The 26,491-nt window shown below is 51.7% G+C and overlaps 1 protein-coding gene and 1 long non-coding RNA gene across 4 annotated transcripts; one reads left to right on the forward strand and one right to left on the reverse strand.

The window, feature by feature from the left end:
- Window positions 1-422: 422 nt before the first annotated feature.
- Window positions 423-24,751, reverse strand: FBLIM1 (filamin binding LIM protein 1). Of its 3 annotated transcripts, none has more exons than XM_055582606.1 (9): window positions 24,522-24,751; window positions 20,099-20,154; window positions 19,405-19,671; window positions 14,168-14,358; window positions 13,177-13,294; window positions 11,501-11,670; window positions 8,275-8,453; window positions 6,111-6,228; window positions 423-1,895 (listed from the first exon to the last, which is right to left on the reverse strand). In XM_055582606.1, the coding sequence occupies exons 3-9, from the start codon at window positions 19,649-19,651 to the stop codon at window positions 1,782-1,784; spliced, it is 1,137 nt and encodes a 378-aa protein (XP_055438581.1). In that variant the 5' UTR covers window positions 19,652-19,671; window positions 20,099-20,154; window positions 24,522-24,751; the 3' UTR covers window positions 423-1,781. The 3 variants fall into 3 exon arrangements, with proteins under 3 accessions (XP_055438581.1, XP_055438579.1, XP_055438580.1); XM_055582604.1 differs by lacking the exon at window positions 24,522-24,751 and adding an exon at window positions 24,059-24,149; XM_055582605.1 differs by lacking the exon at window positions 24,522-24,751 and adding an exon at window positions 24,059-24,101 and having other exon boundaries at window positions 20,099-20,198.
- Window positions 16,044-19,096, forward strand: LOC129653185 (uncharacterized). Its single transcript, XR_008714969.1, has 3 exons — window positions 16,044-16,180; window positions 16,612-16,741; window positions 18,236-19,096. It is a non-coding gene; the product is annotated as an uncharacterized LOC129653185 (long non-coding RNA).
- Window positions 24,752-26,491: the final 1,740 nt, after the last annotated feature.

The following is a 26,491-nucleotide window of genomic DNA, read 5'->3' on the forward strand; positions in this document are numbered from 1 at the left end:
TCTGCATCACTGGCCATCAGGAGGGACGGGAGTCCCTTTATCTGCTGAGAAGAGCCCCAGTTTGGGACAGAGGGTACAGGTACTTGCTGGACATTCATGTCACACTGGGGACTTCCCTGGTGCCTCAGCTGGTAAAGAACTTGCTTGCCAATGCAGGAGATGCAAGAGAGGCAGGTTTGATACCTGGGTGAGGAAGATTCTCCTGGAGATGGAAATGGCAACCTGCACCGGTATTCTTGTCTGGAAAATTCCATGGACAGAGATGCCTGGAGGACTATAGTCCAGGGGGTTGCAGAGTCAGACACAACTGGGCGCGCGCGCGCACACATATGCACACAGAGCAGCTGTCCTGAGATTCTTCTGATGTTACTAAGCAAAGGCCAGCATTTACAAGGCGAGATCTTATTTGGAACACAGACAAAGTTTGAATAGTTAAGCATTTATTTTCATGTATAACTAGCACATCAACATGTGGCTGTGTGGATATATTGCTTAGTTAGCGTAAGACTAAATTGGTTAAGTGAGTAAAAAGAAAAAGGATGCTGAGTTAAAGAAAATATTAAGGAAGTGAGAGAACAGGAGGTCCTCATATGATAAAAATTGTGGAAGTTATGGGAATGCCTGAAGTTTGGGAGTTGCTGCTCTAAGCTTCAGGCAAGAAGCTCTGCTCTGGTCCGAAGCCCTTAAGGGGCCCTACACAGAAATCCTCCAGGTACTTGGAGCTCCGAGAAGCCTCCTAAGAGCACGTGGTACATTGAGACGACCCCAGGGAGGAAAGCACCTTTTGTTCATGTGTTCATGCCCTACAAAATGTCTTAGAATTACAAAGCAACAAGTGATTTTTTCTTAAAAGGGAAAAGAATCTTAGAGGTGTGGCCTTGATTGGGCAGTGGTCACAGGGCAGCCTGGGCTGAAGGGCCTGAGCAGGGGTTGGGGGACACCCCTGTTACTGTCCTGGAGGAGTGTGTGTGTGTGTCTGTATGTGTGAGCACAGCCCCCATCAAGGCTGCAGGAGGAACACCCAAGGGCTCCTGTGCTCCGCTCCCTGGCTAGCAATAGGCACTTAATCTGTGTCTGCAGAATCACTGTTGCACACGGGAGGAGGCGCCAGAAGGCAGCTGGAGGAGTTGCTGACATCGTCCTTGGCTGTCAGCATGTCACCCTTTGCTCCTGCCACTGCTGTGCAGGTTCATGCCTGGGCCTGAGCCCCATGTCAACACGGCCTCAAGGTGGGAAGTCCAGGCCACCAGGAGGATCACTATCTCGTACATTTATGAACAATGGAAGGTATTTCCCCACCTTCCCCCAAAATCCAAAGTATGTTTCTCATCATTTAACCTTCAAATGTTAAAAATAGTGCTTTTTAAAGGACTCTGGGGTTGTACTCTAATAGCTCAGCATGCTCAGAGCTCATGGATCATTGCTATGGACACAGGGTGCTCACTGGAGACTCACCCAACTGACCCCTGGAAATGGAGGTCGAGACCAGTGCTCAAGAGGGGGCAGAACGGTGGAGGTGGGAACCCCGGGCATGATGTTCACAGTACGAAAGCCTTCTGGTGCCCAGAGGAGAGAAGGAACAGCTGAGAGTCTGAAGGGTGCTCTGAGCTGGGAGGAGGCCGGGGCTCAGCGGCTGAAGTGACGGGCGGAGCTGCAAGCTGGTCCCTGTGTGTGGCTTGGAAGGAAGCATGGCAGAACAGGTTGGGAAGGGACACAGTTAGGGAAGGGGCCCCAACAAGCAGGGCTAGTGTGCAGCCGCAGCCCCTGGCCCAAGGGTGCCCTCAGCAGCACCCCGCAGCACTCCGCTTCACGTGGCACGGCTTGCAGAAGAGACGGTTGTTCAGCGGGTAGCAGCCCTGGTCCGTGGGCTCCACAGACAGGAGGACCCTGCAGTCCTGCGGGAACAAGACACATGTGGATGGACCCAGGCCTGAGCCCTGCAACCTGGAGCCTGAGACCCCATGCCTGAGCCCTGCAGCGCGGAGCCCAAGCAGGTGGGACTTGCGAGCATCCATGGAGGAAATTAACTGAATCACCCGAGAGGAGAATCCAGGACACTGGGAGAAGAGGGGGCCCATTGGTGGAGAAACCCCCTAAGGGATCATGGAAAGGGCTGGAAGGGTCTTAAAAGCCCTTTCTGAGGTCCAGTGAGGGATGGCGTCCACCCCAGGTCACAGCTGGTTCCAGAGCTAGGATAGGACTGGGTTTTCAGGCTCAGAGTCCAGGGGTCTTTTTGTTGTTCCACTGTTAACACAACTTCAACACTGGTACAAACATTCATTTTTCCAACTTTTAAATCCCCAAAAGATTTTAGAATGAAGATGGGGATTCAGGGCCCAGACTTTGCTAAATTTACGATTTTGCCACAAGCCCGTACCTCATCTGGGCCTCACTTGGGCACATGCAGGAAATAACAAGAATGATGACCGTCCAGAGACCTGCTCAGGGCATGGCTGGTGTTCCCTAGAGCCGAAAGGATGAGACCAGAAAAAGGCTGATCTTAGAGACAACTCGTGAGTCCCAGCCATCCTGATCCAGCTACGCCAGCCTGGGAGGGCGCCCTTGTGTGTCTTTTCTCTGGAACTGCACCTCGAGTCTCTCAAGGTGACTCTGGACTGTTTAATGCCAGGATCTGGGCTATTCCTAACAGCCACTTGTTTGGCATTCTGAGAGCACCAAGCGCCAAACCTAAAGTCCCAAAGGGGCACATGTGACCTCTTCTAAATTAGAATCAAATGAGGAAACACCTCAACTATGACCAAGTCACAGAGCCTGAGAAGGAGCTATCAGGTTGCAGAAAGCTGTCAGACCCCGCCCAGAACACAGGGAAAAACCACTCAAATTCCTTAAATGAAGACACTAACTCCTGTATCAAAAGCTCATCATTAGGATTAAATAAGGGGCTTCTCTGGTGGTTCAGATGGGAAAGAATCTGCTGCAATGCAGGAGACCAGGATTAGATCTCTGGGTTAGGAAGATCCCCTGGAGAAGGGAGTGACTACTGACTCCAATATTCTTGCCTGGAAAATTCCATGGACAGAGAAGCCTGCTGGGCTACAGCCCATGATGTCGCAAAGAGTCGAAACAACTGTGCAACTAACATTTCTACTTTTCGAGGTGATGTGTATGAAAGCATTTTCTATTGAAAAATACTAGCTGAGTATGAAAACGTTGTTACTCTTCTGGCAATTTTAAGAAATAACATGGACCACAAGGTAGGCAGGAACAGGGAATGCCCTGGCAGTCCATTGGTTAAGATTCTGAGCTTCCACTACAGGGGGTGTGGGTCTGATCCCTGGTCGAGGAACTAAGATCATAGGCAGCACAGTGCAGCCAAAAAAAAGGTCAGGAATGGTGAGAAGAACGTGGATGGCACCTTGAAACCCACTTCCCTTCCTAGAGAAACAGACCCACATCTGCTCAGGCCACTGCGGTTGAAGCCTTACTTTCTGAAATGCAGCTGCTAGAGTCCAAACTCTGACTCACTGCAGCAGCCTGGGCAATGTTCCCAATAAGCTGACCAAGGAGAAGCAGGGAGGGTTTATTTGCTCACCATCCAGGCCCATGAAATGCCAGTCACCACTGGACCTAACGTGGGCTATGGCAGGGATAACAGCATCTGAATTTCACAGCTGTTCTTTCAAGATATGTTATCAGCCGAACTTTGAACTATAACCAACACGTCAACATAATTATGAAGCAGTCTGTCAACTTCTTGATTAAACTCTCAGGTCACTCTCAGTGAAAATGGCTTCTTGGCTCCAGACCTCTGCTTAAATGTGAGTGAATAAATGTTTGGAATCTCACTGGCCAATTAAGAGATTTGCTCTGTTACAAACTATTTCATATAGGATGGATCAACATGGTCTATTGTACAGCACAGAAAACTATATTCAATATTCTGTGATAAACCATAATGGAAAGTGAAAAGTGAAAGTGAAGTCGCTCAGTCGTGTCCAACTCTTTGAGACCCCATGGACTGTAGCCCACCAGGCTCCTCCATCCATGAAATTTTCTAGGCAAAACTATGAAAAAGAATATACATATGTATAACTGAGTCACTCTGCTGCACACCAGAAACTAACACAGCACTATAAAGCAACCATACGCCAATTAAAATTTAAAAAAAAAAAGAGAGAGAGAGAGATTTGCTCTGGGAGTCCCCACTTAGGTGATACCTTTTTGTCATCATCACCAAAACATCAGTGACATGAGGAAGACGGGAAGAGATAAGGGTGGATTCTTAGAGCCTGCCCGGCAGGACTGACTATATAATTTGCAGAGTTTGGGGCAAAACGAAAACGCAGAGTCCCTTATTCAAAAATGAAGAATTTTAAAAAATGACAGCAGAACTTCAAAGCAAACAGAGGATCCTTCTGAGTGAGAGGCCTGTGCGTTTCTCCAGGCATTTCTTGCTGGAACTGCTGTACCAGCTTCTAACCAGCCTCACCACCTCAGCCTCACCACTCCCTGCGTGCAGCCTGAGGCTGACTCCTTAGCTTGGCCCCTGGGGCCCTTTCCTTCTCTCTGGCCTCACTCTATATCCAGCAGTCTACACTCCAGACACAGCTAGAAACTTCCACTTCCTCCTATTCTTCAGGCCGTTTGTGCTACAGTAGGATTACATAGGCCCTTGCCTCTTTCTGGACTTCTTTTCCCCCTTGGACTCTGTGGCAAACTTCTACTCATCCTGCAAAACCCAGGTTAAGCACCGCCTCCTCTACGAGTGCCTTTGAGGGCTTCTCTGGTGGCTCAGAGGTAAAGAATCCGCCTGCCAATGCAGGAGACATGGGTTCGAGCCTTGATCTGGGAAGATCCCACATGCCTCAGAGCAACTGATTCACAACTACTGGGCTTGTGCTCTAGAGCTGGGGGACTGAAACTATGGAGGCCACACACCCTAGAACAGCCAACCAGAGAGGCCACTGCAATAGAAGCCCGCGCACCACGACTAGAGGAAAACCTGTGCAGCCAGGAAGACCCAGCAGAGGCAAAAATAAATTAGTAAATAAAATCAAGTAAGAGTGCTTTGATTGTACTAATCTTGATCACTTGACTTAATCACTGCCTTCTTCGCCCCAAAGTGGATTTATACTTGCTCTTTCGTAGCACCTTAAAAGGACATCTGTGGTATGTGTGCCCAGCATTCCTTTTGTCCTTCCTATGGTTGTATCAGGGCTTCCCTGGCGGCTCAGGGGGTTTTCCAGTTGGCTCAGTGGTGAAGAATCCTCCTGCCAATGCAGGAGACACAGGAGATGCAGGTTCGATCCCTGGGTTGGGAAGATCCCCTGGGAGGAGGAAATGGCTACCTACTTCTGTATTCTTGTCTGGAAAATTCTATGGAACCTGGTGAGCAACAGTCCATGGACTCGAAGAGAGTTAGACACGACTGAGTGACTGAGCATGCACACAATCAATCCCAATGGCCTCCCTGGCCCCAGAGATTATCAATAAGAGCCCCTGGCCACTGATTGATCCAGAATGGCCCATGTGATCCAAGTTGGGTGAATCAGAGGTCTTGGGACTGTAAGGGATCACTGGATGGGGTTTCTAAGTTGGAAGGATGTAAACCTGAGCCAACTGTGTATCTCCTGCCCCACAGAGAATGCCAGGGCACAGAGAGAGAAAATGAAGCGAACACTCGCATAAAGGCAGAACCAAGAGACGGAGAGAAAGCCCTATATCATTTGATGTCATCAATGACATCACCACCAAGAACCTTCCTGTTAAGGTCTCCTTTCTTGCAGAAAGCAGGTTGAGTTTGGTTTCTACCATTAACTCCAAGACTAGATTTGTAGTTATTTCCATTCTTATTTGTCTCTGCTATTAGATAGCTTGGGCTAACAATTTTCTTTTTTTGGCCATGCCATGTAGAAGTGTGGTCTTAGTTCCTCAACCAGGGATCGAACCTGTACCACTTGCATTGGAAGCTCAGCGTCTTAATCACGGGACCGCCAGGGAAGTCTTGGATGGTGAGCAATTTGAGATCAGAGCCCTCACCTGGACTTGTCTCAGCCCAGGGCCTGGCACACAGCAGGCCCTCAACAGGGCTCATGTGGTGATTGGACTGGACCAGCTACATCTAATTAAATCAGCACTGTTCCACTCACCTCACACCGGTAGCAATTCTCATGGAAGTTTCTTCCCATACACTCGATTTTGAAGGCATCCTTCCCATCTCGGGGAATGATGGGATTCTCACAGATGCTGCACACCGGGGCGAACTTCCTAGAGAGAAAGAAACCCAAGCTCAGGAGGCGTTCACACCCACGACCGCAGAAATTAGCTGTCAGAACCTGGGCTGGCTCTGGTTCACCTCCCAGAGCTATTTTGGATCTGTTGCTATGTGACTATACCTGGAGCTACAACCACAAATGCCTATTTCTTCCTGGCAGGAGCAAATGGAGAGACCTGCATAATTAGACCCAGCTTCCCAGGGTATAATTAGCCCAAGGGAAGGAAGTAACTGGGGAACACTGGAATTTGAGAAAGCAGAGAAATCTCATGTGTGCGTTTCCAGTGAACCCATTTCATTGGTCTCGTATCAGATCACTGCTTTCTCTTCTTTCCTTTTCTGCTAAGCACTTCTGTCTCTCCCCTTGGGCAGTGATGGACAAGGCCTCTTGGACATGTGCGTCACCATCGCTCCATACAGCTAGCTATGAGGGGAGGCACTGGGGTCTGGGGATTGACAGCAAGGCCCTGAAGTCAGTTCGACGGGGTTTGAATTACAGCTTCCGTTCTTACCATCAGGGAGACTTAGGTACAGTGAGTCTACATACAAAAGATTTCTGTTCTGAGAGTGAGTTCGTAAGTCCAACAAAGTTATCCAACTAACACAGTCAGTTATAGAATATTATATTATAATAGGTTTATAATACCTTTCACACAAAAATGTACATTAAAAACAAACACAAAAACTAGGGAAAACATTTCTGAATCTTACGGTACAGCACCTTGAAAAGTATAGTAGTACGTACAACAGCTGGCCTACAGGAGCTGGCATCAAGAGGCAAAAAGAGTTACTGAAGGGAGAAGGGAGAAGAGGTGGGGGGTGGGAGAGCTGAAGGATCGTTGGCAACAGGAGACGGAGCACAAGCTGCAGTTTCACCCATGCCTGACGATGGCACGGGTTCTGGGGCCTTGCTGGAATCAGATGCACGTTCGCATCTTGAAGGTTCGTATGTAGGGGACTTACTGTACTTATGTACTGCATGCCTCAGTTTCCACATTTGCTAAAACAGAACCTTTAACAGTGCCTGCCTGTACTAGCAGTTTTGAGATGAAATGGCCTAACCCAAGTGGAGTTGCTCAAAGAGTTAGCTACATGAACAGGAAGAGAAGTGGGTCATCTGTAGTGATGTGGATGAACCTAGAGTCTGTCACACAGAGTGAAGTGAGTCAGAAAGAGAAAAACAAGTATTGTATATTAACACATATATACGGAATCTAGAAAAAAGGTACAGATGAACCTGTTTGCAGGGCAGGAATAAAGACTCAGATGTAGAGAACGGAATTGTGGATACAGTGAAGGAACGAGAGGGTGGGATGAATTAAAAGAGTAACACTGACATATATACACTGCTGCTGCTGCTGCTGCTGCTAAGTCGCTTCAGTCGTGTCTGACTCTGTGCAACCCCACAGACGGCAGCCCACCAGGCTCCCCCGTCCCTGGGATTCTCCAGGCAAGAACACTGGAGTGGGTTGTCATTTCCTTCTCCAATGCATGAAAGTGAAAAGTGAAAGTGAAGTTGCTCAGTTGTGTCCGAGTCTTCGAGATCCTATGGACTGCAGCCCACCAGGCTCCTCCGTCCATGGGATTTTCCAGGCAAGAGTACTGGAGTGGGGTGCCACTGCCTTCTCCGATATATATACTACCATGTGTAAAATAGATAGCTAGAGGGGAAGCTAGTGTGTAGCACAGGGAGCTCAGCTCCGCGCTCTGTGATAACCTCGAGGGGTGGGATGGGGTGGTGGCAGGGAGGCTCTAGAGGGAGGGGATGTATGTATACATATAGCTGATTCACACTGTTCTACAGCAGAAACACAACACTGTAAAGCAATGATACTCCAATTAAAAACAAAAAGTGTTAGTGGCCAGCAGGTGGTCACTCAAACACAGGGTATGTGCAACAGGCAGTGGTGGATTCTGCAGGCCCAGAGACGGCAGGATAGCTCTGACCCAGCCTCCAGCACTCAGGCTCAGCAACTCCATCCCACCTGAGCCCCATGCAGGCCTCCGTGCCCCACCTAGTGTGCGGTCCCCTCTCGTACCTGTAGAAGTCGTCCAGGCAGTACACCTCATTCTGACTGTCCAGGGCAAAGCTCTCGTCCCCAATGCGCCGGGCGCAGGTCACGCATGTGAAGCAGGAGGGGTGGAAGGCCTGGCCCAGGGCCCGGATGATGTGTTCCCGGACAACCTCGCCACACTTGCCACACTTCTCCAGGGTGTCCTGGGACAGAAGGCCACCGCCTCAGAGCCAGCCCGTGGGTGTGCCCCCTCCAAGCCACCAGGGGCACTGGACCAGCTACCCACAGGGGAGGTACGGGAGAGGTGCTCACATTCGTACAATCGGAACCCTAACTACTACCCCTAACCCTCCACGTTGCTTAGAGGGGATCAAGTTTGGCCCTGTATCCCTGGTTAACAGTGAGAAATCCTGCCATGAAGCTATGACTGCATCTTTTTTGTGTGATTAGGAAATGCTCGAGGCCAGGGTCCATGAGGGTCCATAGGAAAAATTTCTCTAAAGCTTCAGAATCAGTAAAAGGCATTCCCAGAGGAACTGTCATGCTTTTGATCTTATGGATAAATCTTAAAACTTACCATTTTCCATTTGGCTACTTGGAAGTTTACAGTCCGATTTCATGCTCCACTTTTAGGAATGAGTATAAGGGTCTGTCACATATTTTTGGAGTACTAACTCTCCTTGGATCTCATCTCACTTTCTACCTTGATTTCCTTTGTTTTATCAATTTATTTGATATCTCATGGTATTATGTGTGCATGTCAAGTTGCTTCGTTGTGTCCGATTCTTTGTGACCCTAAGGACTGTATGTAGCCCACCAGGCTCCTCTGGCCGTGGGATTCTCCAGGCAAGAATACTGGAGTGGGTTGCCATGCCCTCCTCCAGGGGATCGTCCCAATCTAGGGATCTAAGTTTCTTCTGTCTCCTGCATTAGTAGGTGGGTACTTTACCACTAGTGCCACCTGGGAAGCCCTCTCATAGTATTATATGTGTCCTTAAAAATTTTTTTGTGTTATTGTGGTAAGAATACTTAATATGAAATCTACCCTCTTAATGAAGTTTTAAGTGTATAACATTATTATTGATTACAGTTATTATGTGCATTCTTTTTCTTTTAAGTATTTATTTATTTGGCTGCACTGGGTCATGATTGCAGTATCTGGGATCTAGTTCCCCAACCAGGGATCAAACCTGGGCCTCCTGCACTGGAAGCATGGAGTCTGGGCCATTGGACCACCAGGGAAGTCTCTATATGTGCATTCTTACAAGCTGCCTCAAATCCCTTCTGGAATGAGGTGGGATGACAGAGACAGGAAGGAGAGAGGACAGGGTAGGTATTACTGAGACAGCAGAGCACATCCCGCTAACTCACCTAACTCTTCTCCTGTATGTCTCTTCCCCTTCCTGGCTGTGAGCCTGTTCACCTTAACCTGATTTCCTCTGGATAGATGTGCCAGGTAGGGCCAGCATTTCCTGCTTCCCCCTCTACTGGCTGCTGAAGGCCCTCCTGGCTGCTCTCAGCTAAAACCCCACCCTCACCCCTTCCCCCTGCCACTGCTCCACTCCTGCCTGGATCCAAGCTGGGGAAGGGCATAAGCACATCAGAGGAGTCACACTGATGGAGTCAGAGGGTCACGGTGGGACGGCCTGGCTCCTCTCTCCTCCCGTAGCACCTCGCTGCCTGGGATCAGGTCATTCGGAGTTTTCTAAACAGTCCCGACTCCAAATGTTCTAACCCTTCAAATCAGTAGTTTTCAGACTTCAGTGTGTATCAGGATCACTGGAGAGACTTGTTAAAAATGCAGACTGTCAGGCATCACTAATCTGAGGACCAGGTGAGGTTGACTGCACCCCCAGGGATGCGTAAGGGAGGTCTGTATACCACACGGAGAAACGCCACCACGTGCCACTAGAGAGTTAGCAATTCCAGCACCTTGGCATCCAAACTAGAGCTTCCAGACTACACGTGGTACCCAGAGATGCCCCATCACACCACACACTGGAACCTCGTGGCTCTAGGTGAGGGAGTGGCAAGACCACAGCAGGGTCCAGAACCAGTCAGGGCCGGGGCAGGTCACCAGCTCCACCACTGACCAGAGTGTGACAGTGTGACAGGCTGAATGATGCCCCACAGCCATCCAGGTTCTAATCCCTGGAACCTGCGACTACCTGGCATGGCAACAGAGACTTTGCAGGGAATTCACTGGTGGTCCAGTGGTAAGGACTCAGCACTCCCATGTGGTGCAGTGCAGCAAAAAACAAAAACAAAAAACAGGCTTTGCGAGTGTGATTGAGTTAAGGATCTTGGAATGGGGAGACTCATAGGCTTAGAGAATCAACTTTCTTTTTTGGCCGTGCCACACAGTATGTGGGATCTTAGTTCCCCAACCAGGGATCACACCCATGCCCTGAACTGGAAGCTTGGAGTCTTAACAAATGGATTGCCAGGGAAGTCCCTAGAGAATGAACTTAAGGTTCCCGGAGGAAGGGACAGTCAGGGAGTTTGGGATGGACATGTACACACCTGCTATATTTAAGATGGATAACCAACAAGTACAGCACAGGGAACTCTGCTCAACTTTTATGTGGCAGCCTGGATGGCCAGGGAGTCTGGGGGAGAGCAGATACATGAACATGTGTGACTGAGTCCCTTTGCTGTCCACCTGAAACCATCACAGCATTGTTAACCGACTCGAACACAAAACAAAAAGTTAAAAGAAAACGGAAGAGACTTTGCAGGTGTGGCTGAGCTAAGGATCTTGGGATGGGGAGGTCAGCTTGGGTCATCCATGTGGGCCCCAAATGTCATCACGAGTATCTTTAAAAGAGGAAGGCAGAGGGAGACCTGAGAGAAAGAAAGAAAAAAGAAACTGATGCAAGATGCCACACTGCTGACTTTGAAGAAGGACAAAGGAGCCAAGAAATGCTGCTTTTGGAAGCTGGAAAAGGTGAGAATGGACTTCTCCCCTAAAGCCTCCGGAGGGAGGAAAACACTGATTCTAACTCAGTGAAACTGATTTTGGACCTTGGACCTCCAGAATCATAAGAGAATTAAGTGTGTATTGTTTGAAGCCACCAAGTTTGTGGTCATTTGTTAGAGCAGCCATGGGAAATGCACATACCTTGGCTGAGTTCCTCTCTGAGCCTCAGCTTCCTCATCTGTAAAATGGGTCACTAGCGCCTACCTCCTCAGATCATTGTGGGAAAAGAGGAGCTCAGTGCTGGCACCTGGGAAACAGCGCTGGGCTTACCTGGTAGCAGGGTTCACAGAGGGGCCGCCCATCCTTCTGGTAGAAGCTCTGCCCGGCCAGCTGGCGGCGGCAGACACGGCACGTGAAGCACTGGGCATGGTACTGCCTCTTCATGGCCTCTACGGCCAGCTCTCGGGGGGACACAGTCTTGTGGCAGAAGGCACAGATGTCTAGGGTAGAGGAAACAGGCTGTGATCCGCCCAGCCTGGGAGAACTGTACCCAGTCACCACCCAGGACCTAGCTAGAGTGCCAGGTTTCTTCCTCAAACCCCCAGAGGCTGTAAGCACAGCCTCAGCTCACGGGGAGGATCATGAGGGACATTAAGAAGGAAGGTGAGTGGCCTTTAAAAGGCTAAAATCAAGGTGCTTCCCTGGAGGTACAGTGGTTAAGACTCTGTGCTTCAAATGCTGGGGCCTTGGGTTCAATCCCTGGTGGGGAAACTAAGATCTCACATGCCACACAGTGTGGCCAAAAAAGGAGAAAAAGCTAAAATTCAGACAGGTAGTGTTAGGACAAATGAGTTGCCATCTGCAAAAAAATCAACACAAGACAGACAGCCCCATAGTAACAGCTTACACCCAGCTAATTCAAAATGTAGCAAAGATTCAAATGTGAAAAGGGAAACCGTAAGAACACATGAAGAAGTCAGAGAAGAATTACTTCATAATCTGGGACTAGAGGAGGCCTTGGTACATGGTAGGCACTTAATAGCCATTTAGTAAATGAGTAACAGTGCCGGAGAAGCTGTGAGCAGATGGGCACTCTGACACCATTGGTGGGAATGTAGATGGGGATGACCAAGAAGGACAACTTGGCAAAAATATCACAGTGCCTCCTCTTCTAGGAATTTATCTCATGAACTTGCACACGGGCAAAATGATTAGGTGCAAGGCAATTCACTCAGCATGACCACCTGAGCACCTGTCCACAGGCAACCAGTTAAATGCATGTAGTCAGGCCCAGCTAAGGAATACCACGCAGTTGTGAAAAAGAACAAGAAAACCCCTTATGTTCTGATGTTGAATGAGTTCTAAGGCTGAACGAAGAAAAGAAAGCAAAGTGCAGAACAGCGCAGAGCTCGCTCCTATTTGTGAGGAAGGATATATTTGCATCTGCTTGCGTATGCATAAGACACCGCTGAAAGGATGTGCACCAGATATTAACAGACTGTCTATCTGGAATGTGCCTTTCTGTACTTTTTATTTTTATTTATTCTTAAAAAATTTGTTTCTGTATTTGGCCATGCAGGGTCTTAGACGTGGCATGCAAGATTTTTAGTTGCAGCTTTTGAACTCTTAGTTCCAGCATGTGGGATCAAGTTCCCTCCCTGACCAGAGATCGAACCTGAGCTCCCTGCATTGGGAATGCAGAGTCTTAGCCACTGGACCGCCAGAGAAGTTCCTTGTGCTTTTTATTTTGTACTATGTAAGGGTGCTATATATTCAAAAACTTAAAACAGTGAAAAAATTCCAGGCATTTTTGCCATCACAGCAAGTTTTAAATGGATTTTAGTTATAAAGGAAAAAAAGGTTAAGGCAGTAAAAATAAAATTGCCTCACAACTATAAGACCCATTACTGCACTGTGAGTTGGTCCCTGTTCCCCCAGCTGCTCCCCCAAGTCTATGCTGGCCCCACGAGGGCCCAGCGGGCCACACAGACTCCTTCTGGTCATACCTGTGGAGGCCTCTCTCTCAGGGAAGCTGACAGGCTCTTCGGGAGGGGGCGGCAGCTCCTCCCCTGCGGGCTTGAGATGACTGGGCCGAGGCCGCAGTGGAGGCCCCTCCACCAGGGCCTGTGGGGACAGAGGGGTGAAGAGTCATCCAACAGGGACACCACACAGTTCTGCCCCTCATCTGGTGGCACCAGGCACAATTAGCCCCCCTCTGCTTTGATAGTTTTTATTGTTAGCTGTGCCTGGTCCTTGTTGCTGTTGGGCTTTTCTCTAGTTGTAGGGAGTGGGGGCTACTCTCTAGTTGCAGTGAGTGGGCCTCTCACTGTGGCAGCCCCTCCTGCTGCAGAGGAGCCCAGGCTCTGGGGCCCCAATAGCTGTGGCTCCAGAGCACAGGCTCAGTAGTTGTGGTGCAAGGGCTTAGCTGTCCTGTGGCATGTGGGATCCTCCTGGACCAAGGATCTCCCACATTGGCAGGCAGAATCTTCACTGCTGAGTCACCAGGAAAGCACCCCCCCGCCCCCGCCCCCAGTGAACCCCCTGGTGCAGAGGCATAAACTGAGGCCAGCTCTCCCAACTCCTTGCTCTGGGTTCCTTTACCCAGTCAATGGTATTTCTTTCTGTTTCTAAGGAATCTCCTAGAGTCATGCTTCCCCTCGGCCTGGAACCTTCCTATGTCTACAATGCCCCTGTCAAGGGCAGAGGGTTAGAGATGGGTTTCCTCTGCAGGATGAAGGATTTAGATTAGATGCAGGGGAATGTCCTCCTCAGAGCTGATGGAAGTACTGAAGTGGACAGTGTGTGGCATCCCTTCTCCAGGGATCTTGAGAAACACATCCAACTTTTACCGGCCTGAAAAAGCTTTTTAGAGGGACTGCCCTCGAGTAGGAGAAGGGACCTAACAACCTCCAAGCTTAAAATCTTGAGAGCCCCCACCCCCCAACCCTCCCTCCTTTGACCCGTGGAGCTCCATCAGGTACCAGGCGTCGGCAGTACCTGTGGCGGGGGTGGGGGAGGGGGCAGGTGCAACTGCTCTAAGTCTGAAATGAGTGATGCCCCCATCGCGGAGTGGGGCTCTTCATCAGGAGGGGGCAGGTCCGCTGGAGGGGGCGGAGGCGGAGGTGGGAGGAGATCCAGGTCTGGAAGTGCATCGTCAACGTCCAGGGGTGGAGGAGGAAGCGAACACCCTGCAACCAGAGGGAGCAGGTGGGTTGGCCAGAGTCTCTGCAGGTGCGCAGAAGAGGTGACACTAACCCAGGAGGCTGGGCAGCATGGTGGCTGAGGGCTCAGGTCCAGTGTCGCCCAGATCTGGGTTCCAGCTCTGACACCACCACTGACGTGCTGGGTGTCCTTAAGCAAGAAACCATCTCTCTGAGCCTCAGTTTGCTCAACTGGAACATGGGTCTCAATCGCTTCGGGTGGTTCATGAGGATTAAGTAAAATGATGCAGGTAAGGGCTTGGCATGTGGCCCAGGCTCAGAAAACAGTGGCTGCCAAAGCCTTCTATAACATGCCTCCCCCAGCGGGGTGCCAGAGCACTGGAAACCCCATGAGAAGGGCCTTGTTCAAATGTAAGCAAAACCAGCCCCCTAAGACAGTGGTTCTCAAGGTGTCACTCCTGGACTGGCAGCAGCGGCATCACCTGGGACCTTGTTAGAAGCATAACTTCTCAGCCCACCACAGAGCTGCAGAATCAGACGCTCTGGGGCAGCGCCTGGTCGTGGGTGTTTTGGAAGTCCTCCAAGTGACGCTGACGCCACTCAAGGTTGGGAACCACCACTCAGTTACATAACAGATGCAGGTAATAACTATCAGGTGTTGAAAGTATCAAGGGGACGACAGTCAGTAGGGAACTTTCCAGAGGAGCTGCTCAACTATCACCATCACCACCCGAACCCACCGATAACCCCAGCAGACATCAGACGTCTTCTGACTTGTGTTACATATCAGAAGGGATGGCCGGCACTGATGAAATGCCTTACAAAAAAAAAAAAAAAAAAAAAGCCAAGGGAATTCCCTGGAGGGCCAGTGGCTAGGGCTCCGTGATTCCACTGCAGGGGACACAGGTTCGATCCCTGCTTGGGGAGCTAAGATCCTGCGTGCAGCATGGTGTGGCCAAAAAAAAAAAAAAGTGAGGGGGAACGGACAAGTTGGATGAGACCACCCAGGGACCCAAAAGAACCAGTCAGCAAACAGGACATTCTACAGAAATGGGCTGTTTCTGCAAGAAATTAACGGCATGGAGAGATCAAGAGAGGGGGCGTCCCTAGAATTAAGAGATTTATATAATGTATAGATCTGTGCTGTCCAGTACAGAAGCCACCAGCCACATATGGCTATTGAGATGTGCTTAGTACTAAAAAAAAGAATGTAAAATATCTCATTGATAAAAGTAATATCATTTTACTTTTTTCCACATGGATGGATACTAGAAAAATTTCAATTACATAAGGTTTCCATTTGTGACTCGCATGGTATTTTATTGGCCAGCACTGCTATGGATCTCACTTGGGTTCTGATTCAAAGGATTAATCATCTCATTTAATTCCCCTCATTTTGTAGATGAGGGAAAGCATGTCAATTATGGATAGACTATTAGATAATCCTAAGGCATTCCTGTTGATTTTTTTATATATTGTTTGGACTTGAGGTTATGTAAGAAAACAACCATTCTTACCGTATGTGGGGCTGAAATGACTTGACTACTGGCATTTCCGTTAAATACTTCACAAGAGAAAAAAAAAAAAAAAGGGAACAGATGAAACAAATGTGGCCAAATGTCAGTAATTGCTGAAACCAGATGTGGGATATACAGGGGCTCCTTGTACTGTTTTCCTTGTTGTTTAATTACTAAATTGGGCCTCTTACACTCATGATGGTGTAACCTCCTCCCCTCCAGGTTGTCTTGACAAGGGGCTGCCCAGCTCCCTAGTACTCCTCCTGGAACTCCAACTGGAGGGGTCAGGAGAGAAAGCACAGCGCAGGACTGTGTCCACTGCCACACTCAGGGTGAGTGCTATTAACAGTGCCCTGGGAGAAAGAGCACGGAGGCACTCTGCCCACCTCCTATCACGGGCATATGAGGTCCGCCAGGCTCCAGCGAGGTCAGACCGCCCTAAGCACCCAGGGAAAGCAGACAGAAAGGGTTTAAGCCCGGCTGCCTGAAGGCCTGGGCTCTGGTCCCATTTCCTGCGTGTTCACTGAGGCACCTCTCTGGCTTCAGGTTTCCCACCAATTCGACAAAGATAAGCCCTCTCTGTTCTCTCCAGGGCTGTACAGATGGACAGCTTGTCTAGACCTCTGAGTCGGCCCCAGAATCACGTAGAGGCTTTTCCAAAAGTCAAAGGATGGGCCCCACCCCAGCGCTTCAGATTCAGCAGGTTTGGAGTCAGCTTTGGGAATTGACATTTTTGAAATGACGCTGAATTTACATTTCCCAGGTGATGCCGATGCTGCAGGTTCAAAGGCCACACTTTGAGAACTACTCATCTGCAAGTCTTACCTGCGAACCAGATACTCATTCTCCAAGTGTGGTCTCTGGGCCAGAGTATCAGAGTTACCAGGAAACAGGTAAGGAATGCAAATTCTTGGGCCCCACCGCAGACTTGCTGAATCAGGAAGGCCCAGGGTGGGGCTCAGCTGGCTGGGTTGGAACAAGCCCCCAGGAGATGCTGAGGCTGCTAAAGTGTGCGAATCTGTGCTATGTGAGCTGACTGAGTCAAGAACCAGGTCACTGAGAGAGAGCAGAAGCACTGAGGCCTCTCCCAAATGCCTGAGGTTCTCGACATTTGGCTGTGAAGGGTGGGCAGGTCCCAGCCAGGGCAGGAATTCAAGAGGGAGAGGGGAGACTTCTGCCAGGATGAAAGGGTTCAAGAAATGCTGGTGGGTTCCTGAGGGGACAGGGCTTCCCTTGTGGCTGGCAGGTAAAGAATTCACCTGCAATGCAGGAGACCTGGGTTCGATCTCTGAGTTGGGAAGATCCTCTGCAGAAGGGAAAGGCTACCCACTCCAATATTCTGGCCTGGAGAATTCCATGGACTGTATAGTTTATGGGGTGGCAAAAAGTCAGACATGACTGAATGACTTTCATTCATTCATTCATTCATTCCTGAGGGGACAAGCATAGGTCAGATCAGATGACGGCCTGCTGTAGAGCTGGCTTTAAGCTGAAGGTAGGCCCCCAGAGCCCACCTCTGTGTTTTGCGGTCAGACTTATGACCTCTGCTCACCTAGAACTTCTTACTCCAAGCAGGGCTGAGCCCCGAGATTGCCAAGTTGGCCAGCAACATGGCTAACCGGCCACTGTACATCTATCCCCCACTGAGGAAGGCCTGTCAGGTTTTACAACCACACTCCCAGGATCTTCTGTCTATAATTCCAATAAGTCATGAAGACATCCCAGAAGGTTTGGCATTTGGGCATCTAAACTGGATTTCCTAGGCTCCCCCTCTCCTACCCAGAAGGAACATAATTTTTTTTCCATTGGGTCAATGTCCTGAGGTGTGAATCTTGGTCATCATGGTCCAGGTTCTTCTATACAAGGCTTCCCTGGTGATCCAGTGGTTAGGACTCAGGGTGTTCACTGCCAGGGCTTTGATTCCATCCCTGGTTGGGGAACTAAGATGCCCCGAGCTGCGAGGTATGGCCACAATGAAAAACGAGAAGTAGCAGGAGGATGTTCTTGGCATGTGTCGTTAGGAAGGAAAGACCAGTTTAGGAGGCTGTATTATACTGAAGAAGCGTGTTATACGAATGTCCATGTGTGTCCATGTGTGGTCCCTTCTCCCTCCTGTGTCTGGCTTCCTATAACCGACATTTGCTTTTGGTCTCTGGGGCTTCCCTGGTGACCAGACGGTAAAGAATCCACCTGCAACGCGGGAGATCCAGGTTTGAACCCTGGGTCAGGAAGATGCCCTAGAGAAGGGAATGGATACCTACTTTAGTATTCTTGCCTGGAAAATTCTATGGACAGAGGAGCCTGGTGGGCTACAACTCATGGGGTTGCAAAGAGTCAGTCACGACTGGGCAACTAACACTTTCACTTTTTCACTTTCTGGTCTTAAGGTGGTTTTCATGGTGATGGATGCACAAGGCTTCCTTAGCCTCACTCTGGAACAGCAGGAACCTGACTAGGCACCTGAGGACTCCAACACTGAGCATCTCAGTGCCTCCTTGTTTCCAGCTGGCGCCCTTCAGACGAGCAGCTGCCTCAGGCCCCGGTGTCGTCATCCCTCCTTGCTACTCTCCGATAGCTGAGATTTCATATCACATTTGCTCTTGTTGTTCAGTTGTTAAGTCTTGTCAGACTCTTTGTGATCCCATGGACTGTAGCCTGCCAGGCTCCTCTGTCCATGGGATTTCCCAGGGAAGAATACTGGAGTAAGGTCGACATTTCCTTCTCTAGGGGATCTTCCCAGACCAGGAATCGAACCCATGTCTCCTGCATTTGAAGGCAGATTCTTTACCACTGAGCCACCAGGGAAGCCCCTTCACATCACATACACGAGCAAGTTTCCATCCTCCAGAGGAAGAAACTGAAGTTTAAAGAAGGAAACAGCTTGCCTAAGATCACACAGCAAGTGAATGTAGAGCTCAACAGAGAACAAAACTACCTCTCAGCTCCTTCAACTTACCAAATTCATCCCTGCCTCAGGGTCTTTGCACTAACTGTTTCCATTTCCCTTCTAGCTCTATAGTGTCCTTTAAGTCTTAACTGAGCTGAGATGTTACCTTCTTGGAGAAGCCATCCTGATTAACCCATAAAAAGTTGCACCTCCCCAACTCTTTACTGTGTTTAATTCTGAAATAGTCTTTGTGTCTTTCTGATATGATATTTTATGTTTTTACTATGTTTCCCCCCCTAGGATATAAGTTTTATCCCCAGTGTCTGGCTCCGAATAATAAACAGTAGGTATTCACACGGCAGGTCCTGGGAGCAACACTTTCCATATGTGTTAACTTATCTAATCCTCACGAGGACCCTTTGAGGTGGTTAGTATCATTATTTCCATTTTACAGATTGAGAAACTGAGGAACAGAGAGGTAAAGTGGCCTGCCAAAGTCACACAGCCAACAAGTAAAGGAGTCAGGATTCAAACCCAGGCAGGTGGATTCCAGAGTCAGCCTGGAACACAGCAGGTGCTCAACAAACGACCCGAGAGCCTGCCCTTTCCTCTGCATTTCAGTGCTGCCTCTGAGCCAGTATCCTTCGTCCAGCGCCCTCACCCTCTTACCTCCATTGGAGAGCTGAGGTGGAACAGCTGGCCCTGGGGCTGCAGCCCTGCCAGGGGGCATCCAGGAGCGGAGCTTTCCCACCGAGCCAGCTGTGGGTGCCTTCGTGGGGGCAGATTCCCAGGGGCGGCCAGACCAGGCCTCACAAGCTGCTCGCCTCACCTCCTCAACCACAGCCTCATCTCGACGTGGGGGCACCAGGGTGATAAAGACAGACGAGGCGACCCTCTTCTCAGGCTTGGAGGCCATTGTTTCAGCTTCTGGTGGGGCTGGGGACAGAGTGGGGCTCAGGCTTGGACAGTGTTCATGGCAGTTGTGGAATGGGCAGGGGCGCTCCACCTGGACACCACCCACCCCCAGGGCAGGGAGCCTCCCTCTCCCAACAAGACAGGGGCAGCCACCCCACGGTGCCAGCACCCCACCCAGCCATAAAAGGGGCGGCAGATGTCCCCCAGGGAAGGGCAGGGGCCCACCAGGTGACCTGGCCACAGAGGGGACCGCAGCAGTCCTGACCGCCCGTCCCCCAACCTGCACACCTGGTGGAACAAAGGGCAGCCCTACCCTGCTCACCTCACCAATGATTAATTTCCCTCCTCCAAGGAGCATGAGGGAGGGGCCGCTCCTCCAGCTCCCCACCCTCGGCACTACTGACTGCTAGGCCCAGCCCAGGGCCGCACCCCAAACTACCTTCCTCACCTGGGATCTGGATTTTCCTAGGAAGGCTGAGGTCCCCAGCGTTCAGGCCAGCTCCACTATGGGAGGGAGACAGGGTGAATCAACGGTTAGAAGATCAGCGCTGGATTCCAGGAGGCAAAGGGGACAGATGAACCATCAGAGCCACTGTTTACCAAGGCCTATCCTGTGCCAGCCCTGCCCTAAGCACTTTCCGCCCATTAACTCACACACCTCCCATGGCTGGAGCGGGAGAAGCACTGTTACCATCCCCGTCTTACAGATAAGGAAGCCCAGAGGAAGAAGTGGAAGTCATTCATTCAGGGTCATGCAGCAGGGAACTTGGGATCTGAACCCAGAGCCCATGCTCTTGGCCACCTGGCTCTGCTGCCCTCTCCCGGCCCAGCTCACAAACCAGCATCCTGTGCTTGGCCATCAGCCTCCACATCCAATCAAGTCTTGATCCTGTGGCCAGAATCTCTCCTGCTCTCATCTCCAAAGTCATGCCCTGATTCAGGCACAGGGGTGAGTGCCTCAAGGATCTCCAATCCTGCCTCAGGAGTGATCTTTCCGGAGCATCAGTCTGTTTCTTCTCTACTCAAAAGCCTTCCATGGCTCCCTACTACCTTCAAAATAAAGTCCAAATCCCCCTGGCCTCAAACTATTTTTGACCACCTTGGACCACGCACCCTTCCTGGACCATCTTTCTCCCTTACTTGCCCTGGCATGTTCCTACCATCTGTCTTTCCTGCCCAGTGCAGGGTAAATTCCAGTTTTTCCTTAGAAACCCAGCGCAAACATCACCTCCTCCCTGAAGCTTCCCCTGATTTCCTACTCGAGGGTAGTTGTCTACACCACAGGGCAAAGACAGCCCATCACAGGCCACACTGGCTCACCATTATCATGTCTGCCCGCTCCCTAGAAGTGACCTCATATGCTTTCAACTGCATCTGTGGTCTTTGCATGACCCAAGTCCAGCTCACAGGAGACATCAAAACATGGATCTGGGAGCAGGGCAGCATCCGGACCAGGGAGAGTGCACTTTCCTTCTCTCAGGTGGTTCCTGCCAAGAGTAGGCTCTGGGGCCAGGGATGAGGTAGGGTCATGGGGTGGGGCAAGTTGTCCACACTCAGCCCCAGAGTTCTTACTGGGCACCCAGGGCTTGTGCCCAGGGAAGGAATTGCCCTTTTTCTCTCTTATTCTCCATATGGGCCACCCTGACTCGGCCCCAAAGGCCGGCCCACAGGGACCCTAATGACCTGGAGCCTGAGTGGCCATTCAAAGGCCTCCTTCCGCCGGCCACTGTGGACTCCTGGAGACTGATGGAGAATAGCAATAATATACGCTCCTAAATTCCCTTAAATTGATTTATCTTTGATTAAAACGTGTAGCTCATTCTGATAATAAAATATCTGTTCTGAAAAAGAAACCAATATAGGAATAAAACTTCTAAAGTTCTTGTAAAGTACTTCTCTCTTGTTTCCTGTTTTGCAAGTGATGTTTGAAAGTACATATGCTTCTGTTGGCTGTCCTCCTCTTCGCTTTCATACTTTGTTACAAGTATCTATTTTTGCAAACAAGTTTCAGAGTGCATCTAAGGTTTAAATACAAGAACAAGGGCACCCACTGATAAAGTGCTTGCCATGTGCCAGGCACTGCAGCCAGTGCTTACTGAGTCACATAATTCTTGGGACTTCCCTGGCAGTCCAGTGGTTAAGACTTCATGCTCCCAATGCAGGGGGCGTGGTTTCAATCCCTGGTCGGGGAACTAAAAATCCCACGCACCCTTCCTGCACAGCCAAAATAATAATGAAAATAATTATAAAACAATACATTAAAAAGACACTTAATTCTTAACACAGATTGCTATGCCCCCACTTCACTTTTTAAAATATTTATTTGGCTGCAGTAAGTCTTAGTTGCGGCCTGCATGGTGTGTTGAACGGCGGCGTATGGGATGAACCTCGGGCCCCCTGCATTGAAAGGATGTTTTAGCCACTGGACCACCAGGGAAGTCCTGCCCCCAGGATATAGATGAGGCCAGGTGAGGCCCCAAGCAAGAGATTGGAGACCTGGAATTCTAACAGAGCAGGATCCAACCTGGAAGTCCACGGGGTATCCTTGGGCCTGAGAGGTCACATTTTTTCCCCCTGGATGATTCAGGGTGGGTCGGGGTTGGGAGGCAAAAATCTCCAGGCCTGTTCTTACACAGAATGGCTCAATCCAGACCAATTATCAGATGGCCAGTAAACTCTGGGCTCATTCCCGGAGGCTGCAGAGGGTGCCTTCTCTGCCTCCCTCCCATCCTGCCCTGAACCCCACTCCACCCCAACACACCCCTCCAGGAAGTCAAATCTGCTGGCTTCTCAGACAAAGTCCAGGACAAACGTCCCAGCACTGAAGCCAGATGTTCACAGCTGGGCAGCAACCCCCCCTACCCCCACCCCGGCCTATCCCTTCCCTGCGCTTCCAACAGGGACTTCAGGCCCCAGGGGAAGGGGCCGAGCTAGGGATTTTCAAAGCCCTGTCAGTCAGACCCGAGCAGGAAAGGGAGCCAAGGTTCCCCTTGGGTCCCAATGCCCCCCAGGTCACCCTGGAGCGGGGGTGTGTGAGGAAGCTCCCTGCGGGGCGGCCTCCCAGCCAGCCCAGCCTGGGGGACCCTCGGCCACCACCCTTCCTCTCCCAGAGGACCAAAGTGAGATCCAGTTAGGTAAGCAGAGAAAGTGGAAACAAAGGGAAGGAAAGTCATTTCCTGCTAAGAGGAAGGAAGGAGGTTGAGATCCAGCCAGCCACCCAGCCCAGCTTTAGGCTGCAGCTCAGGGCAGGGGAGGGCTGGCTGACCAGGAGGGCCTCCGAGGATGGGGGTAGTCCCCCACCATGCCCTCTGTCCCTGGTCCTACTCCTCTCAAACCCTGTGGGACCACCTCTAAGCTGTGCTCTTCAGTACTCCGAGAAAGCAGCCTAGGCTTGGTTGGGAGTTAAATTGCAGGCAGTGGGGGTGAAACTGAGCCCCTTCTCCCGGCCTTGCAGCCTGGGACAGAAGGGCCTCTCCCTCTCTCCCACCCCAGGGAAGTGGAGGAAGCCCACAGGGCTGAGTTCATCCCCAACCCCACCTCTTTCCTGCTGGGCCACCCTAAGCAGGTCACTGAACCTCTCTGGGCCTCTGTTATTTCAAAGAGTGGAAATAATGAGGTCTTTCTGGAAGGGTGGCTGAGAGCATAAAAGAAGAGGGGGTGCTCAAGATCTTGGTACTGGGTAGGTGCCAAGAGAAAGCCGGATGGTTATTCAGTACCTCATGCGAGAGGCGGAACCCCTGGGGGGCCTGAGAAGACCAGGACTTGGCTTCCATCAATGTGAAGAACAGGGATCTGGGCGCTGCCCAGTCTCTCCTTGGGGTCCTCAGAATCTGGGCTGGAGGAGGACTCAGGCCAGGGTGCCCCAGGCACACACCCTGGGGATAGCTCAGTCCCACCCCTTCCCAGCACCCCCCCTTCCCCCAGAGGATATGAGGCCCAGAGAGGGGCAGTTCCGCGGCCCCTCCTGCCCCTCGCCTAACCCCGGCTGGAGAAAGGGGCCCGGAGCTTCCAGGACCTTCGGAAACCCGGCGCCCTCCCGCAAGCACCCAGGCGGGGCGGCTGGCCTGGTCACGGTGGGGCGCCGCCGGGGACTTTAATTCGATCCATGTGCGGGACGCTGTCCTCTTTGTGCGGGAGCTTCCGCCCTGCTTCCATCCCTTCTCTCCGCGTGCCGCTCCGGGGCAGGGACACCCGCGCTACCTCCCGACCTGCCCTCCCTCCGCTCGGGGAACAGAGACCCGCACCCCCGGCCCCCAGTCCCGCGGGCCCCCCTGGGAGCGCCGGAGCTGGGGTCCGGGTCGGGGAGCAGGGTTGCGCTCCGGCCAGGGGCTGCCCGCGCTGTCACCTGTGTGTAGTCGGGGGCGTAGATGGCAGGACGGGACCCCCCACCCCACCCCGCTCCGCTTACCTGAGCCGCCCGCGCCCCCGGCGGCTCCGGTCGGTCACCCGATCGAGCAAAGCCCGGAGCGGCGCGGCGCCTCCCGCCCCCTCCGCCCTCCCCGCCCCCTCGGCTCCCTCCGCCCCGCCGCCCCGGCCGCCTTACCATAAAAGGTGAAGCTTGGGGGAGGGGGCCCGGGATTGCCGCCGGGCGGAAGCGGCCCCTACCTGCCCCCCAACCTGCCCGGCCGCGCCCCGCACCGCCCCCTCCCCTCTCCCTTTGTTCCCTCGACCCCTCTTCCCTTCCCCTTGGCCCAGGCCTGGAGGGTGGGCGGCCTCCTCGGGTGCCCACTCTCCTCGTCCTTTGTGAACCCAGAGTGGTCCTCCCCCAACCCCCTCCCCGAGGTCACCTGGGGTGGTGGCCCCACCAGTTTGGCCTGGGATCTCTCAAGGTCTTAAGGGTCAGGTGGGACCTGGATTCCCCGGACACTCACTAATCCTGTGGCAGTCATTCCACCTTCTTGAGCCTCAGTTTCTTCGCCTCTAAAATGGGGCTAATGACCTGTCTGGACCCTAAGGCCTTCTGCACGTGGGTCCCAGAGTCCTGGGGGGACAGGGTCCTCCGGGAAGCCTGGTAGACAGGGCCTCGCTGGCAATCAGGTCACCCGGTTTGCCACGCTGGGCCCGGCATCTGACCCCTCCACTGCTTCAGCCTCCTGCTCCCCCGTCCCCCAAACGTGGAATGGGGAGGGAGAAGCCCAGCCTGGGCTCTGGGGCAGGAGATGGAGCCTGGATGGGCCGCCTGAGTCCCTGGAGGCCCAGGGAACATTGCTGGGAAAAGGAATCTGGGTCTGATTCAGAGGCAAACAGATTGTTCTTTTGATTAAAGCCACAGTGGCGGAGGCCAGAGGAGTGCTGGACCCGGCGCCATCTGCAGGGAGGCCAGGCAGGGTCTGGCTCTCCTCTGTGGGCCCAAAGCTGCAGTCATGCTGCTGGCCCGAGGGCTCTGGGGCTGTTCTTGGGGGGTCATGCTTCTGGGGGCTGGGGTGGGGGGTGCTGAACACCCTGTCCTGTGCTTCTCTTCCTCCCCCACCCTGCCTCCCTAAATCCCTCACTCGTGTTTGGTCACCTCTCCCATCCCCCTCTGCATCCCTTTTTTCTTGCCATCCTCACAGCCAGTCCTATAATAACAACAGTAGTAACTGTAGCTGCTGTTCATAGGGGCTTCTTATCTGATGCTTGGCCTGCAGACCTTTCCATTTAATTCCCAGGAGAGCCCTATGGGAAAAGGCTGATTATTCCTGCTTCACAGATGAGGAAACTGAGGCACAGAGAGGCTCAAAGCCGACACAAGAGGCCAATGATGGAGCTGGATTCCAACCCAAAGCAGCGGGTGCCCCTGGGTACACACACCACCCTGCAGGTCCCAGCAGCTGGCGAGACTGCCACCCTTCAAAGACAGGTGACTCCCTCTCTTTTCAGCAGAGGGAGACTTACACTCAAGGCCGCCTGAGCCCATGGTCAGGGTTATTCCCCTGCTTGACAAGGTTACCTCCCTTTGCAAGCACCCCTTGGAGCAAGATCTCTATACCTTCCCCATGAGGAAGGAAAAAACCACTGGATGCCAGCCATGGGAAGGACCTTAAGGAAGAAGGTTTGATCCAGGGGTTTTCAGACACTTTTAGCCATAGAACTCCCTTTTAAAGTGCATTGTGACTCAGAAGCTTATTTAAAGCAAATAAAAATGTTGCTGCCCCGCCTCACCTCCATGATACCTCCCCTAAGCACCCACCACACCTCCAGGTGGGACAGTGAGGCACCGAAGGGTTGATGTGGGGCCTAGGGTCTCACTGACTCCAAGCAGGATCTAAGCCTTCCCACACCTACTCTGAGCTAAGACTGGCTTGGAAGAGGGTAGGTCCAAGGGGAACGTGGAGTCCAGCTGCTGCCACTTACCAGCTGCCCAGCACCTCTTTCCCACCTCTGCTGCTGCTCCCGGGGGGAGAGAAGCGTCCCGGACAAGGGACTCCAGCGCCAGCTCTGGTGTCTGTGTCACCTCGGCAGGTGCCTGGCTTCCTGCAATGGAAACCCAGGAAGTGCACTGGATAAGAACACACGCCCTTTGTCTGCCAGCTCAGAGGCTCTGCTCCTCTCCTCCTGTCCTGCCAGTCTGGAACAGCTTTCTCCTAAGCCACTGAGCAAAAAGATTCAATCTGTTATGGTTGCGGCAGCTGAGACCCTATAGAAGAACTATGTTCATTGGAAGGACTGATGGCGAAGCTCCAATACCTTGGCCACCTGATGCAGAGAGCTGACTCATTGGAAAAGACCCTGACACTGGGAAAAACTGAGGGCAAGAGGAGAAGGGGACAACAGAGGAAAATATGATGGGATGACATTACCGACTCAATGGACATGAGTCTGAGCAAACTCTAGGAGATGGTAAAGGACAGGGAAGCCTGGT

The sequence above is a fragment of the Bubalus kerabau genome, chromosome 5, assembly GCF_029407905.1.
Source record: "Bubalus kerabau isolate K-KA32 ecotype Philippines breed swamp buffalo chromosome 5, PCC_UOA_SB_1v2, whole genome shotgun sequence".
NCBI lineage: Eukaryota > Metazoa > Chordata > Mammalia > Artiodactyla > Bovidae > Bubalus > Bubalus kerabau.